The sequence below is a fragment of the Hetaerina americana genome, unplaced genomic scaffold, assembly GCF_022747635.1.
Source record: "Hetaerina americana unplaced genomic scaffold, ioHetAmer1.1.p SCAF_39, whole genome shotgun sequence".
NCBI classification, from domain to species: domain Eukaryota; kingdom Metazoa; phylum Arthropoda; class Insecta; order Odonata; family Calopterygidae; genus Hetaerina; species Hetaerina americana.
In genome coordinates, this window is record NW_027286974.1 from 4,571,025 (window position 1) to 4,588,084 (window position 17,060).

Here is a 17,060-nt window from a genome sequence, read left to right on the forward strand (position 1 = left end):
CCGTACGGTTACCATAGTATTAACAAAATGTTCTGTACTTGCTTTTATACAATTTGACCATATTTTTGTGATATAAAATAAAGGCAAACTTCAAAAAACATAATTCTTCCACTGTCGCAAACAAATTCAGCGTGCCGCCATTGACCGAAAAAGACTGGCGATAATAATAGAAACAAAATACAAACGGATTCCATTTAATGACGTAGGAGGAGTCATGGTTTCAGTGCATATTAGTCAGAGCTGCAAACTCCTGCGTAGTGTATTAATATTTAATCCATGGATTCGTTAAATAAAACCATTAGATGTGGTGCCATTTTGTGTGTGTGGAATACTTTGGTGAAGTGTACATTTGGCTCAATAGAACAGCCTGCTTAGTACGGATAAGTTCTTTTTGTATCAACGATGATTAGTTCTCACCAAGCGAAGAGAATTAAAGACTTTGGAAACTTCGCCTTCTAACGTTCGACTCCTAGTGAACTATTTATTTTTGACTAGATATTTTTAAAAGGTATCATTTAAAGATGTCGGTGATATGTAGTCAATTTCAATGCAGACTTTGTCAAAAAACCGATACTGGGCATGTTAATGTATTCGATGCAAGTAGAGCTGATGGAATAATGGTATATGAGGTAATTCAGGAGCTTATACAAATAGAGGTGAGTGGTTGAAGGCATGTGAAGTTTTATCATTTATTTTCCCTTCAGTAGCTTTTGGTTTGTGCCTGTCAGGTTAAAACCGTAATTATGATCGGTAAACTCATGCTGTTTTTGTAGTTAGCCTTCTTTGTTTTAACTGTCGTGGTTGTTGTATGGGCACAGACTTAGTTGTGTGAGTATCTGAAGGTAATTTTAGTCTTTCAGCCCATTGTCAATACATTTTACGTGGACTGCAGATTTTTGTTGTTGTGTCTAAAGTTAAATTTAAAGTTGCAACGTCGGCCTCTCAATTCTTCGAGTATTCCCACCGCGGGAAAACATTAAATTTTCCCAGTTAAATGAGACTGAATTTGGAAAATATGTAGATTTATTTTTGTTATGTAAACCGTTATTTTTATATGCCTGCTCTTACCTGTCTTCATCTACGAATTTGACGCCAAAGAAATTTAGAGTGAAGATACAAGCTGGAATATTTCGGATAGATGGACATACGCCTTTCTTTTACAAACACCTGTACTTTAATTTCAAAGCAAATAAGTGATAGATAAACTTAACGGTTATATTTGCCTTTTCCGCTAATTTCTCTCTTCCTGCCCTGAAGCAATAATTCTTCCTCTCTTGCCATCGTTAGCGTTCATGTACGGAATTCAATTTCTAATTTACTTTTTTATTCTCTAATGTGTTATTTACTTACGTTACATTTGGTTGCGCTGACCACGAGTTTGTTGTTTTGTCCATAACGACCAAATGTTTGTGATATTTCTGAAATTGGCGGCGGTTTTAACGCATTTTTTTTTGAGCATTGGTTTGTAGATTTCATTCATTATATTACATTAGTAGTTACTTATCTTTAACTTGTATAAACGATTTACTCGGGTTTGTTCAGTAATACTCAGATGATAGCATTGACCCCTCCTGCCTGAAAATATCCATCGGAACTTAACTTGCACGAGAAGAAAATGAAAACTGTTTAGCCCTAAACTAGCTCTTGGTATACATAAATATACATTATGTGTGCTCGGGTAAACTCGGGATGAGGCAAAAGCAACATTTTTGATGTCTGTAATTGCTATCCCTGGTTATTGTTGAATAATATTTTGTGTCGTTGAAGGTCAATGAAAACGATGGCCTTCCATCAACGGCTTGCCGTGATTGCTGTACAAAACTGATAGATTTCAGCGATTTCAAGAAAATGTGCATCAGATCTGCGAGAGAGCTCAAGATAAAAAGGTTAACGGTAAGAGTTCTCCTCTGTTTATTAATCTCTTATAATTTACGACAATTTTAAGGGAAGCACCCGGAAATTTTTATGCATGTATTCAGTGATCATTGGGATATTATCCGGAATTTTGAATCAGAATGTCCAAGTTCCGCATTAATTGTGAGATACTCCTAGCTGTGCTGGTTTTAATTGGAGGGAAAATGTTTTCGTGTTAAAATTATTGTCGTAATATTGCTTTAATGTGATGTTTATTGCGATAGTTGAAATGTTTAAGTGGAAAAAAAATTAGTTAGTAGTAGTAGTTTTGAGGGGAGGCGACCGACAGCTAAGGTCATTTGCGCCATAGGGGAAGGACAGGAAAGGATGAAGGGTGGAGAGAAACCCGGCGTCGGCATTAGCCTACTCTTTACGAAAGGCGCCAAGGGGTCCGCGGCTTAACGTCCCATCCGACGGACGGCGTACTCACTCAAAGTGCCCTCCACAAAGCACCTCAAGTAGGGATCGAGATACCTCTGAAAAATATTCAACACCGCCGGGATTTGGATTGAATTGACTGAATGTAAGTGGAGAAATATTGGGATGAGTCTTCGAAAATATGCGTGTTTAAAATAGGAAATTGATTCTGTAGTATTTAGAGACGGCGGGAAGTTTGGAGAGAAATTACAGGATGACAATGTACGAGTCATGTCCAATTAATACGCGAACTAGAGCCATAGAAAACTATAATTTGCGAAATTTCGGAGTCTACATCTTAGATTTCGCTGTCCTTCTTCATAGTACTCTCTCCATTCGTATGGCTATGCCTTCTTGTATTCCTACTTCTTCTTTTCCAATACTGTTTAGTGCATCATCCTCCTCGGAAGTCCTTCTTAAAGCAGTTTTAAGCCTTTTTTTAGTTTTCTCATGTCTTTTTTTGCTATATTATTGATTCTGTCTCTTCTCCACTCATAATCTTGTGCCCAAGTGAAAAACAATGTCCCCAATTATCACATTTTAATGCATTTTATATTGGGAATATAGGAAAAAGTCACAAATGGGGCAAAGATCTCTAAGAATAATGAGGAGGATAGATGGTCAAAGGATAAATAAGGAGGATCAAAGGATCTAGTATCAGTGTGTGTGGGAACTGTTGAATTTCCTTTAAATTCAGTTCACTATTCAGCTACAGGGACGCACCCAAAAGTGGTAGGACTGATTTTCTCTGGTGCGAACGGAGCGGTGGAGGGGGGTCTGCCTGGCAGGGTAAGGCGGAGGGGGCTCTTAGCAACAGACCGACACCAACCTCAGTCGCCTGCGGGCTGTCGTTGAGTGAGGACACCGTTTTTAGTGAAGCAAGTTTTTTGTCCGCGTCGAAAAACAAAATGAATCTAAATTTAGAGCAATGTTATTCCGTGAAGTTCTGTGCGAAACTCGGAAAGACGGCAACTGAGACCCTCGATATGATCAAGCAGGCTTATGGGGACACTGCCTTAAGCCGTTCCACAGTATTTGAGTGGCACAAGTTGTTTAAAGACGGTAGGGAGCTCGTTGAAGACGACCATCGCTCCGGACGGCAAGAACCGACACGAATGTGGACAGAGTGAGGACACTGCTGAACACAGACCGACGCTTAACCAGTGAAGAAATTGAAGACCAGTCGGGTCTGTCTGCATCCAACGTCCAAGGCGTTATTTCACAGGATTTGGCCATGCGCAAGGTGTGCGCCAAGATGGTGCCGAAAATTCTACCATGGCGCGCTCGTCGTCAGACAGCTCCTGGCCAAATGTGGCGTTGCCACGTTGCCGCACCCGCCCTATTCTCCCGATCTGGCACCACAGGACTTCTTCTTCTTCCCCCTGATGAAAAGGCAGCTCAAGGGACGACGTTTTGACTCGATAAAGGCCGTTCAAGAGGCTTCGACGAGGGTCATCACAACGGCATCCCCAAAGAGAATTTTTAGCGGGCATAAGGGGAATGGGAGCAACGTTATACTAAGTGCGTAGCAGCTCAAGGAACATACTTTGAAGATTATTAAGTCGATGTAAGTATATCGTGAATAAATTTCTTGTAAAAAAATCAGTCCTACCACTTTTGGGTGCGACCCTATATCATCATTCAGATCACAGTTATTATAATGACGATTAGATAAGAAGTACAAGGGACCATTGCACACAGGATCAATGTTGTCAATGGCAACACAGGTGTGGTGTTAGAAGTTTGGCCATCTCTGTGCTTGGCAGATCTTCGAGCTGTGCGTTTTGGTATGCTAGTTAAGTTTTCGTTTCTGTTGTCCTTTGTGTTTTAATGTTTGTCGTCTGAAAATGGAAATTGATGAAATCACGGAGAAACGAATGAAAATATTAATTTCTCTGTCGAAGTTTGGTGGTAAAAGTTATCAAGGAACTACTCAAATGTTGACAGCTGTTAATGGTGACAATGCTCTGAAAAAAACATCCCTTTTTCAAGTAGATTGAGCGTTTTATTAATGAAATGTCCCCCAATTATCACATTTCATTACATTTGTATGGGAATAGGAGGAAGTCGCAAAGGGGCAAAGATCTATTAAGAATAAGGAGGATGGGTGATCATAGGATCAATGGTGATTGAATCTTAATATTCCAGAAACAACGGCGGCGAGCAATTACAACGCTCTGAATATGCTGAATGGTGCATTGATTGTGGTGCGTGGTGTGTGCCCAAGGATCCATCCACCCATCGTGTCATTTCGGTTGTAAACGAATAGTATTGTGTCCACTGTTGATTTTCTTAAATTCAGTTCATATCAGCAAATCATTCAAATCATTCATTTGTTCAAATCATTTTGTAATAGGTAATTGTCAAGTAGATTGGTCTATTGAATAAAATGAACCAAAAGGTAGGATTTCGGAATATATAAGCATTTTTACAATATTATAATTATCTCCTAACACGATCATATCTAGTTTGATCTCACACGATTCGAGAAAAAAAGGATATTTTAAATATACTATCCTACAATTAAATCTTCCTGATTTTACCTACTGATATGCTCTACATTAACGTGGTCATTGAAGCAGGAGGATAGACGTAGACTGGAGGCTATTGTAGATATGTGGGAGTGTGGAGAAGAATGGAGAAGGTGAAATGGACAGAGAAGAAAACAAACGAGGAAGTACTTGGTATGGTGGGCGAAGAGATGGGTTTGTTGGGAGATATATTCTATGGAGGCAGGAAAAGTGGATGAAGGGGGTATTGACCGACAATAGTGGGATGTTGAAGACTGTGATAGAGGGGAGAATGTTGATGGCAAACGAGGAAAGGGAAGGAACAGGATATAGGGATGCCTAAGAATAGGGGATGAAGGGAGAAAGAAAGTATTCAGAGATGAAGAGGGACCTGATGTAGAGTAGGATGCTGGATTTTGCGAGGGGTCACAAATTGTTTAATTAGTAATTACGTCCATCCAAAAACCTACCTTAACCGGTAGATTACCTAATAATATATATATAATCAGCTATCATTTGGATCACAGTTTTTTGACCAATAGTAAGAAGTACAAGAGACCATTGCACACGCGATCAATGCTGTCAACATCAACACAGGAGATGGTTGAGGGCCTTGGCCATCATCCGTGGCATCTTGTTTCGGCCTTCTGCAAAACACTCAACCCACTTGAAAATGGATGTTTTCTTCTTCAGAGCATTATCACTGCATTGAACAGCTGTCAGTACATTTCAGGAGTAATTTCAGGAGGTGTTTGAATGTCATCCCGGCCTAGCATTATCCATGGGGTCTTGTTGGCCATCTTTACTATGCTTAATCCACTTGAAAATGGATGTTTTGTCCTCCAGAGAACGTGTAAACAGCTTTCAGTATATTTCAGTAGTAATATCGTATGATAACTTTTATCACCGCAGTTCACCTAAAAACTATTGAGGTTGATTCGTTGCTCTGTGATTAACATAAATAAACATAAGGACAGCAGACTAGCTAACATAACTGGCATACCATACGCACAGCTCGGAGATCCGCCAAGAGCACTGACAGCTCCTCATTACGTCTCAGGAGGCAACTACCGTCGCTATAGTGGGCAGGGACTTATACCCTCATCATGGCTGTCAGATTGTGCCAGTGCACTTATATATTGTACAGCCTACGGAATGGGTTGAATCTACGAAAACATGCGTGATGTGTGTTGAATTTGGGGTATATAGAACTGAAACACGATGGAATTAATTGCTTAGTGATTATTAGCCGTCCAAAGTTAAAGAATTTTCAGGATAAAAGCAGGAGATGCAAATTGTATGATTCGGTGAATCTATCCAAATGTTTTCCGTTGACCTAATTGAAGATTTTGAGGTGAGTTTTGACCTTTTTGAAGTCGGTTGAAGGTTGAATGTGTTCTCACCTGTGTTCGTTTTCTCACCATAGGAAATATCTCAGCCGGTTGGGGCCCGTTTAAAATTGAAGAGGGGCAAGGTTGACAAGGGGCGGCTGGCAGTGTGCACCGAGGTGTCAGCCGTGGGTCCAGCGGTGGTGCGGGAAGGAGGATTGAGCATCGGCAGTGGAGTGATCATATCAAAGGTACCAAAGGCGAAATCGCGAACTTCTGGAAGAATTAGCCCCGAAACGGAAGGATCCACTACGTGCCCGGTGAGTTACTTTTGGTGCCATACTGCAAACGAGCTATAATTCACAATAAAACAGAACGTACTCAAATATAGAACAGAAAGTACACAGAATGCCCTCTGCAGCAATGCAGAGTTTTGCTTACCAACAACTCAACCAATGTGATCGTTCCTTTATCACATAAATCATATTTCAGTTCAGTATATTCCAGTGTGTTCGTTCGTTAAGTATCGGGAAATACGTAGTCTTTTGTGAAAGATCTCAATCATTTGTTTAGGTAAAGTTGGAGGGACTTTGGGAGAAGCGTACTGGTACGAAGATGTCCAGAGAATAACTTACAGGGTCGCACCCAAAAGTGGTAGGATTGATTTTTTTACAAGAATATTATTGACGATATACTTACATCGACTTAATAATCTTCAATGTATGCTCCTTGAGCTGCTACACACTTAATATAATGTTGCTCCCATTCCCCGTACGCCCGCTGGAAATTTTCTTTGGGGATGCCGTTGATGACCCTCGTCGAAGCCTCTTGAACGGCCTTTATCGAGTCAAAATGTCGTCCCTTGAGCTGTCTTTTCATCAGGGGGAAGAAGAAGAAGTCTGGTGGTGCCAGATCAGGAGAATAGGGCGGGTGCGGCAACGTGGCAACGCCGTGTTTGGCCAGGAGCTGTCTAACGACGAGCGTGCCGTGGCAGAATTTTTGGCACCATTTTGGCGCACACCTTGCGCATGGCCAAATCCTGTGAAATAACAGACCCAACTGGTCTGCAATTTCTTCACTGGTTAAGCGTCGGTCTGTGTTCAGCAGTGTCCTCACTCTGTCCACATTCGTGTCGGTTCTTGCCGTCCGAAGCGATGGTCGTCTTCAACGAGCTCCCTACCCTCTTTAAACAACTTGTGCCACTCAAATACTGTGGAACAGCTTAAGGCAGTGTCCCCATAAGCCTGCTTGATCATATCGAGGGTCTCAGTTGCCGTCTTCCCGAGTTTCGCACAAAACTTCACGGAATAACGTTGCTCTAAATTCAGATTCATTTTGTTTTTCGACGCGGACATAAAACTTGCTTCACTAAAAACGGTGTCCTCACTCAACGACAGCCCGCAGGTGACTGAGGTTGGTGTCGGTCTGTTGCTAAGAGCCCCCTCCACCTTACCCTGCCAGGCAGACCCCCCTCCACCGCTCCGTTCGCGGCAGAGAAAATCAGTCCTACCACTTTTGGGTGCAACCCTGTACGTTTTAAAATTAAAAGTGAAACATATTTCTAGACAAATTTTTATTATATAAATTAGAAAGAAAGTTCTCAAACTTCGAGGGAAGGCGGAAACCTAATGCACACATGGTTGTAGAGCAAAAACAGAATGACCTTCAGAAGCACTCGTGGTCTGGTGGCATGTGGAAGTAACATTCCCCCCCCTCTCAACACGCATGTTTGCAGGTTTAAGGTCGTTGCATTCATTCATTGTAGTATTTTTGAGAAGTGGAAGTATAGACACGTGTTCTAGTGCAATGGTAATGTACGAGGGTCATCCGGAAAGTAGTACCCGTTCGTGAAATAAAGACACAAAAGTAAATATTAACAAACATAAAAAATTTTATTTGAAAGATGATACTTTAAACTACTTCTCAACATAATCTCCAAGCAAATTAAGGCATTTGTCATAACGTGTGACAAGTTTCTGTATTCCTGCTGCATAGTCCTTCGCCGCCAGCTCATTGAGATACGCGAGGGACCCATCTTGCACAAATTTTTGCATAATGCAGATGGTGTTTAACAATTTCATGAACAATTGTTCGAGAAACATTGGGAAAATGCTCACAGATGTCATCAATTGTGACGCGCCGATCGTTCCTCACGAATTCCTCAACTGAGCTCACCAGTTGGTCTGTAATGACAGACGGTCTCTCCGAACGCTCATCGTCGTGTGTGTTCCCCCCTCCCCATGTTGAAGTTGCGACACCACCGCCGAACAGACGACTCGTCCATTACATTGTCTCCATACACCTCCTTTAATTGGCGATGAATATCACATGGGCGAACGTTTCTTGGATTGAGGAATTTAATCACTGCCCTCACTTCACAACTGGCGGCGTTCTCAATTTTTTTAAACATTGTAAACAATCACAGAAACAACACAGGCAATGCTAGCGTCACGCAACTTGGCTCAGAGAAGGCAGACAAGCCACTGAAGCTATCTGACCTCGTCCAGCGGCTACTCGCGTCGTCAGCACTTCATGCGGCACGAACGGGTACTACTTTCCGGATGACCCTCGTAGTTTAACTTTTCTTCTTTTGGAGAAAAAAAAACAAAAATGGCAAAGACGCAAGGTTGTGGAATAAGGAGGGTTTTATTTGTTCTTGTCTATGAGACAGGCGTGGTACTCATTGCGGACAGATTTTACGGTATCCCAATTGTTCAATAATAAAGCAGACATATTCCTTGGAGTAGTAGTAGTTTTTATGGGAGGCAACCGACAGCTAAGGTCATTTGCGCCATAGGGGATGGATAGGAACGGATGATGGGTGAAGAGAAACCCGGCGTCGACTTTAGCCTACTCTTTACTTAAGGCGCCAAGGGGTCAACAGCTTAACGTCCCATCCGACGGACGGCGTACTCACTCAAAGTGACCTCCACAAAGCACCTCAAGTAGGGATCGAGATACCAATGAAAAATATTCAACATAGCCGGGATTTGAACCTGGGCCCTCTGGGTGGGAAGCCAATAAGTTAGCCCCCGCACCAATCCCAATCCCCATACTACCTTGATCAAAAAGTTCCCGGAATAACCACCTTGTGGCGCTCCCATCGTTCCGATTTGAGTTCTGTTTTTTTTGTTAAATTGGTACATCTGTTGTTGATATTCCCTTTAAATCTTAGTGTCATAACTTGACATTTGCAAAAGTTACGTAGCCAAGAGTACATCTATCTCTGTGTGTGTTGGCGATTTTTTACAATTTCAGAAATGGATTTAAATTTGCAACAACGAACTTGTATTAAATTTTGCGTAAAAAACGGATTTAGTGGCGCACGGACGTTGGAAATGTTGGAAAAGTGTTTCGGCAACGATTCTCTAAAAAAAACGGTCGTTTACCAGTGGCACGAGCAGTTCAGAAATGGTCGTGAGTCAATCGAAGATGATGAACGCAGTGGCAGACCATCGACATTGAAAGTCGGTGAAAAAATTCATAAAGTAATAGAAATGTTGGTCAATAACCGCAAATTAACCATCAGAGAAATAGCGGAGGACTTGAACATTGCCTATGGATCCGCCCAAGACATTGTGGTTAATGATTTGGGTTTCCGTCGTGTAGCAGCAAAAGACCTCAATTTCATGCAAAAAAGAGACCATTTTGACGTCGCAAAAGACATGATTTGCGAGGCTGAATCCGATCCCACATTCATCAAAAGGATCATTACTGGAGACGAGACGTGGGTTTATGAGTACGACACGCAATCCAGACATCAGGCAAGTGAATGGCGTTCACCAAATGAGCCGAGACCAAAAAAACCACGTCGTTTTCAGTCAAAAAAGAAGGCAATGCTGACGGTTTTCATGGATTACAACGGTGTAGTGCATCCTGAATTTTTGCCAGAAGGCCAGACAGTAAACAAAGAGTATTATTTGGGCGTTATGAGACGTTTGCGTGAAGCAATTCGCCGAAAGAGACCAGAAATGTGGGCAGAAAACTCGTGGATTTTGCACCATGATAACGCACCGTCGCACAGTGCTATCATTATTCGTAATTTTTTGACGAAAAATGCAACAAATACCATCCAACAGCCACCGAATTCACCTGATTTGGCTCCCTGTGACTTCTTTCTGTTCAATCGAGTTAAAAAACCATTACGGGGAACGCGTTTTAGCAGCCGAGAGGAAGTAATGGAAAAATCGCAAGAAGCACTGATGGACATACCGAAAACCGAATATAAAAAATGTTTCGAGGATTGGATCAAGCGCTGGCATAAGTGTGTTGCAGTCGATGGGGATTACTTTGAAGGGGACAATATAGATTTAGATGAATAAACTTGTATTTTTAATTTTCTGAATAAATTCCGGGAAATTTTTGATCAAGGTAGTATTCCTTGGATATTCCAATATATGGTTAGTGATATATGCGGTTGATAAGTGATTCTCCGTTCATTTTTAATCAAATCTTTGCGAAGAGTATGTTATGTCAATCGTCTGTGGTAGTGGTCGATCGTCTGCTCTGTGTTTCAACAACAATTATAACTAACAGTTTCAGGCTTAACTTTTTGGAATTCTTTCATGGTGATGGTGAAAGAAAGAGAAAAAACAACTTTGCACTTCCGCACACTTTTTAATATAACACGACCATGGTTTCGATGCTGGGCATCATCTTCAGGGACGATACAACAAAATTATTCAAGTTATATATCCAGGAGCCAGGTAGGGGAAGTCATGGAGAGGGGTGGTAGCAATCATTCGTGGGTGAAGGGAAAGTGAGGGGGGAACTAATGGATGCAGACGGTACAAAGGGGGGTGTTTGTGTGCAACGGTTGACCCTCATTAACGGAGGGTCGGTGACTGTTACTGCCTTGGTGGGGGAGGGGATGGTGTGGGGAGGTATTCAAGAATTGAAGGAGAGGGGAACGCGAGAGGTGAAGGATATCGTTGACCACCTCAAGATTGCCGGACTGAAGGGATTCCCAAATTTCCAACTCCTCCAGAGCGTTCAGCCGCCCACCTTTCGTTTCTGTGTGTAAAATGTCTGCTGTGAAATTGCTGGAATGATTGTAGTCTAAGAGGTGTTTGGCGAATTGTGATCTGTTGTCTTTCTTCCTGAAGCATGAACGGTTTTCCTTAATCCTAATGTCGAAAGTCCTCCCAGTCCGTCTCCGATGTAGATGGCGTAGCAGTCTGTACAATTGAGTCTATAAACTCCGCTTTGTTGCATGACGTCAGTTTTGTCTTTAGTGGAACCGATTAAGTTTTTCAAAGTACGTGAATTGTAAAAAGCGGCTTTGATATTGTTTTTTAGAGGGTATTTGTTGTGTCCTGAGTGAGAGATGGCCAAGGAAAGGAATTCTTCGCCATTGGTGCTTGTCCGGTTTGGGTGTGTGATATATGGAATTCCGGGCTATTTGTGTTTGTTTTCTGTTGTACATGTTGTCAATCAATGTTTCAGGGTAACCGTTGTTGATTGCAATCTGTTTTATAATGCGGAGTTCTCTGTGTTTGTTGTGCGTTGACATTGGAATACAGGGTTCGTCGGGAAAATAAGTGTACTAATTTTTTCCCGCCGCTCCAGGCGCTCCCAGCACCGCTCTGACGGGCTGCAATTGGAGGGGGGTATGTTGGCAAGCGACGCTGAAAAAGGCAGTCGGCTCTGAGCTGTGGTGTAGTGAGGAGCTCTGTTAACGCGAACCTCCACGCTTCGACCCACGTCACGGAACGCGATGCCGAAGTTTTTGGAGCAGCGTTATTCCATCAAATTTGCGGTAAAGCTTGGGAAATCGTCTACCGAAACTGTCGGTATGATTAACCAGGCTTGCGGGGAGTCAGCCATGTCCAGAAACATGATCTTTCGGTGGCACAAGATGTTCGTGGAGGGCAGAGAAGAGGTCGATGGCGAACCACGGCCTGGACGCCCATCAACGACACTCACCGACGAAAATGTGCGAAAAGTACGCGATGTACTGAACTCTGATCGTCGTCTTAGTGTTTGGATGATAGCAGAGCAGTGTAATGTGCCAAAAACAATAGTGCACGAGACTATTAGGGAGCAATTACAGATGCGAAAAATTTGTGCAAAGTTGGTGCCGAAAGTGCTCAGTGATGATAAAAGACTCAATCGTTTGGAAATCGCGACAACTTGCGGATCACTGCAAGAATGATCCACATTTTTTAGAGAACGTTGTTGTTCCCGAAGATAAAGAGGAGTTTGAAAGGAACGCGATACGGGACTTTGGACGCCGTCAAAGAGGCCGTGACGAAGTGTCTTCGAGAGGTTCCCGATGATGCCTTCGCGGAAGCGTTCCAGGAATGGGAACGCCGCTGGAACAAGTGTATCGACTAACAAGGGTCCTATTTTGAGGAATATTAGCTTAAGATATGTAAAAGTGTAATAAATTTTTTTTTCTGAGCTCATTACACTTATTTTCCGGACGAACCCTGTATTGCATGCTCTGTGTAACATGGAATGGAAGGCCGTGTGTTTTTTTGAAGGGTGATGCCAGGATGTGGAGTGGATAGTTTGGTCGGAGAGGCATTTTTTCCGGTATATCGAGAGGTCGAACCTTTGGTTTACTATTTCCAACGTCAAATCAATCAATCAATCGTCAATCTCAGGGTAAGTCACTTCTTCAGCAGTTATAAATTCGATAACAGCACGTTGTTAACTTTTACCGAGACTCCCTTGCCTTGAACCCGGCCAGAGAAACCATTGCCGCCCATCTGTCCGTGTATTCGGGCAAAAATAATTGATACTACTTTGTCAACAGGCCTTTTATAGTTCTTATTCTTGTTCGTGTGTATGTAATTCTTATTCATTGAAGTGTATATAAATGTCTACCTTTGTATCCTGATTATGTTAACTTTCAGCAAAATCTTGTTTGCATGGAATAGTAATCACTGTGGAACCTTGCGGAGAGTGGTTTTTGCTTCATTTTATCTTGATTGGATTATGGTTTTGTACTTTAAGGTTGAAGGATGTCTGTAATGTTGCTATTTAATTAGTAAACATTGTTTTCATTGCCTTGATGCGATGAGAGGAAGTTCTCTTTTGATGTTTTCCGCATAATTTGTTCAGTTTGGCATTAACCCTCTTAGTGCGGTGGGGATTCCAGGGGTACTAGTGAGAAGTGCGAAGGGTAATTTAAGAAAATGTATCACCTTAGGAAAAAAAACATTATGAAGTTATTTGTTTAGATATCCATGTGCGGTTTTTTTATTTTAAAATATAATATTGTAGTTAATAATAATTTTATACATTTACATCATCTGAAAAATAAATGTAATTATTACAGTATGATAAATTTGAATAATATTTTTTTAGCAATAATATTTCGATTTTTAGACACAAAACTAATATTTTTTTAAAAACATTTTCCAACAAAACTACCATGTTTAAATATAAGAACGAATCAAGAAGACATGTAGAAAAAATTATAAATAAATAAAGAAAAACCAGTGAGTTACAAATTTTTTTGTCAGCCTCTGCGTAGTTCGATTTTGTTGAAAAGGCTGATCTCACCTGAGTCAAATTCAGACTTTTCCCCTTTTCTTGAGACTGCGGCAATGTGCTTACAATCTAAAGGCAGAAAAAAAGTAGCCTGAGTGGAAAGACCACTCAGGAAAAAAACAAGCAAACAATTAGGCTGAGCTTCCCGACATGTACAAAACTGAACCTAAAATTATAGTAAGAATTATACTTTTTGAAAAGTATTTAAAATTGCTAATTAAAAATTAAAAAATTAGTAATGTAATTGTATGGAATTCACCCTACTGATAGCACAAAAACCATTAAATTATTACAGAAAAAACCCTAAGTTACAGCGATTTAAACAATAGCCTACGCAAGAGCGGATATATATATCGGCCTGCCACACTAAGAGGGTTAAGATACAAGATTATTCTTCTACGCAGCATCATAAACTGATTATGGCAGTGGTGTCAGTATAAACAACTATTAATTGTCCCCAGGTGACCATAAAGCAAGAGAGGGAGTCGGATGAGGAAGAAGTGATTACGGATGACTTCACCACCGTCAACCGGGGAGCTGTGCCGAAGGAGGAAGCCGCGGTGCGAATACCCAACCAAACCGAGGTATCTCCAGCTGAAGGTTCATCCCTTTGTGGATTAATTGGTTCTTATGTGCCGCTTGTGGGTCGCGGTAGTCCAGTGGGTAGAGCGTTGGGCTGCTGACCAGAGGGTCCCGGGTTCGATTCCCGGGCAAGGCACTCTGGGCACCTGCAGCTCCACCCAAGCTAAAGTGATTTATCGGGTACCAGGTCTTCCTGGGGAACCATAACCGGCACAGGGAAAGGAACTGGCCCCCCTACCCTGATGTGTGAATTTTCACACGCCGTATAGGGCTTAGTACTGGGTGATCTCTACTATCACCTACTAAACCGACCTTCGGGTTGATTACTGTGTTTATGGTTTTTTTTTTATGTGCCGCTTAACTCGAGAAAGATTATTGCAATTATAATTAATCGACCGAATCATTGTCCTTCCAATGCATTTGCTTCACATTTATATTCACCGCTTGATTGATGTGAAATCGCATTTCTTTAAACTTTGAATTCCGTACAAAATTGCTTATTACCGAACAAAGAAACCAACTGGGTTTTTCTGAAATGCCGTACATAATTATAATGTCCGTGAAAACATTATTAGAAGTTATGAGTTTCCCTAAAATATCTGCAAATATTTCATTGCATATAATAGAAGTGGTCATTTTAATGCAATTATTTTTTTAATTAGTAATTTATTGAACAGATTTTCACAAACACTTAAAATTCTACAAGGTACTATCCTTGGGCCTCTACACTTATTTTCCTTCGACTCTGCAATGAACGATATGCACCCTGGAAGGCATCTTCGGGGGACCTCTCGCAAGGTCTTCTAGTCACGGATGATTCTAAGGACAAAAAACGGGTTACTTTCAGGGTTGTTTTAATTCGAGGGAACGGAAAGAAGTCTGCCGGGGTGTTGCCAGGACTCTAGCGGAGGTGGGACAGCGTTGGTACCTGGTTTTTGTTCACGAACTCTCACGGACTCTAAATGCGTTGTGGCAGACACCTAGGGCACGAGCTTGGTACATACTTACCTCATCGCGCAAGACTTCAGTAATAATGCAAAACACCACAGTAGACAACAATTTCAGTTTATCGGCAACAAGATTGATACTCAAAGAACGGTCAGAGTGCCACAAATGTGAAACACGAGCCACAATGTTTTCCAAGATTATTCGGGCCTCCCACCGGGTCCACGTTCGTAGGTTTGCCGACGTTTCGATGGCCGAGTCGTCCATCGTCTTCAGGGCATGTCGTTACTCAGGTATTTGGCCGCCTTATATAGTTTGGTCAGGAGGTCAGGTCGCGTCTGATTGGTCGGACGCTTTCCGCCTCTTGTATTCCTTGATTCCTCAAAATGGGTTTCCACACGTTACTGAGGGAGTATCCGCTGTCTCGGCTAATGGATTTGTTTTCGAGCCGGATCGCTATTGCTTCCTTAGTCAATCTTTCCCAAAATTTCTCTTCTCGGCAAAGGACCCTTGTCTCCTCCCACCGAATGCTATGGTCGGAGGTGATGCTGTGCTCTGCAATGGCCGACTTCTCAGGTTGGCACAGTCTGAGATGTCTCCGGTGTTCTTTTAACCTTGTAGCAATGGTCCTTCTGGTCTCTCCCACGTAGACTTGGCCGCACTCGCAGGGTATCCGGTATACTCCAGGGGTCATGAGGCCACAGGAGTCCTTTGCCCTTACTAATTCGTCCCTGAGTTTGTTACAGGGACGGAAGTAGGTGTCGATGTTGTACCTCTTCAGTATTCTCGTGACCTTGCCCGAGACCGTGGAGACAAAGGGTAGACCCGCCCTTGCCAGTGGTTTTGGTTCGGCTTCCTTCGGTGTGGAGGCCCGAGGCTTGACGGTCCTTTTAAGCGCCAAGGCGATTTCTCTCTCGCTGTAGCCATTTTGCCTGAAAGTCTTCTTAAGGTGCAGCAGCTCCTTGTGAAGACTTTCTGTGTCAGATATTGCTCTTGCTCGGTGTATAAGCGTTGATAGAGCCGCCATTCTCTGGGAGGGGTGATGGTGACTTCTTCCGTTGAGGTAAAGGTCTGTGTGCGTCCGTTTGCGGTAGACGCTGTGTCCCAATGACCCGTCTGCTTTCCGGTGGACGAGTATATCGAGAAATGGAAGGCTATTGTTGACCTCCACCTCCATGGTGAACTGTATATTTGGGTGCAGGCTATTCATGTGCTCCAGGAACCGCTTGAGGGTCTCCGATCCATGCGGCCAGATGATAAATGTGTCATCCACGTACCGGAAGAAACATTTAGGTTTGAGAGGGCCTGATATTAGGGCCTGACCTCTTGACCAAACTATATAAGGCGGCCAAATACCTGAGTAACGACATGCCCTGAAGACGATGGACGACTCGGCCATCGAAACGTCGGCAAACCTACGAACGTGGACCCGGTGGGAGACCCGAATAATCTTGGAAAACATTATTCGCCGGGAAAGTACCAGATCTTTCTTTACGAGCGACAATATTGTTTGTTTTGCTGGTTGACGGCAGTCCAGAGCATTGTTCATCATGAATCTCTTCCGAGCCCTCCATAAAGGCCTTAAACCACCTCAAAACTTGAGTCCACTCCACTTGAAAATCGATGTTTTCCTCAGAGCATTATAACCATAAACAGCTGTTAATATTACAGTAATTTCTTGATAACTTTTACCACCACAATTCACCCATAAAACTTAATGTTGCTCTGTTATTTCATTGATTTCCATTTTCGACGAACATTAAAAATAAAGGCCACAGAAACTAACACAACTGGCACCGTACACATAGCTCGATGCTCTGGCAAGCACAGATCGCTCATCATTGGGTCTCGGGCAACCAGCACC

At 42.4% G+C, this 17,060-nt stretch overlaps 1 protein-coding gene across 5 annotated transcripts in view; it reads left to right on the forward strand.

Moving 5' to 3' along the window:
- The first annotated feature begins 219 nt into the window (after nt 1–219).
- LOC139691700 (uncharacterized) overlaps nt 220–17,060 on the forward strand; it is a 50,580-nt gene continuing 33,739 nt past the window's right edge. For 4 of the 5 annotated variants that reach the window (XM_071589543.1, XM_071589545.1, XM_071589546.1 and 1 more), the window contains exons 1-4: nt 220–656; nt 1,768–1,893; nt 6,268–6,489; nt 14,131–14,253. In XM_071589543.1, coding sequence (XP_071445644.1) covers nt 522–656; nt 1,768–1,893; nt 6,268–6,489; nt 14,131–14,253 — 606 coding nt within the window. In that variant the 5' untranslated portion in view covers nt 220–521. The remainder of the gene's footprint in view (nt 657–1,767; nt 1,894–6,267; nt 6,490–14,130; nt 14,254–17,060) is intronic. The other variant, XM_071589547.1, reaches the window with a different exon arrangement.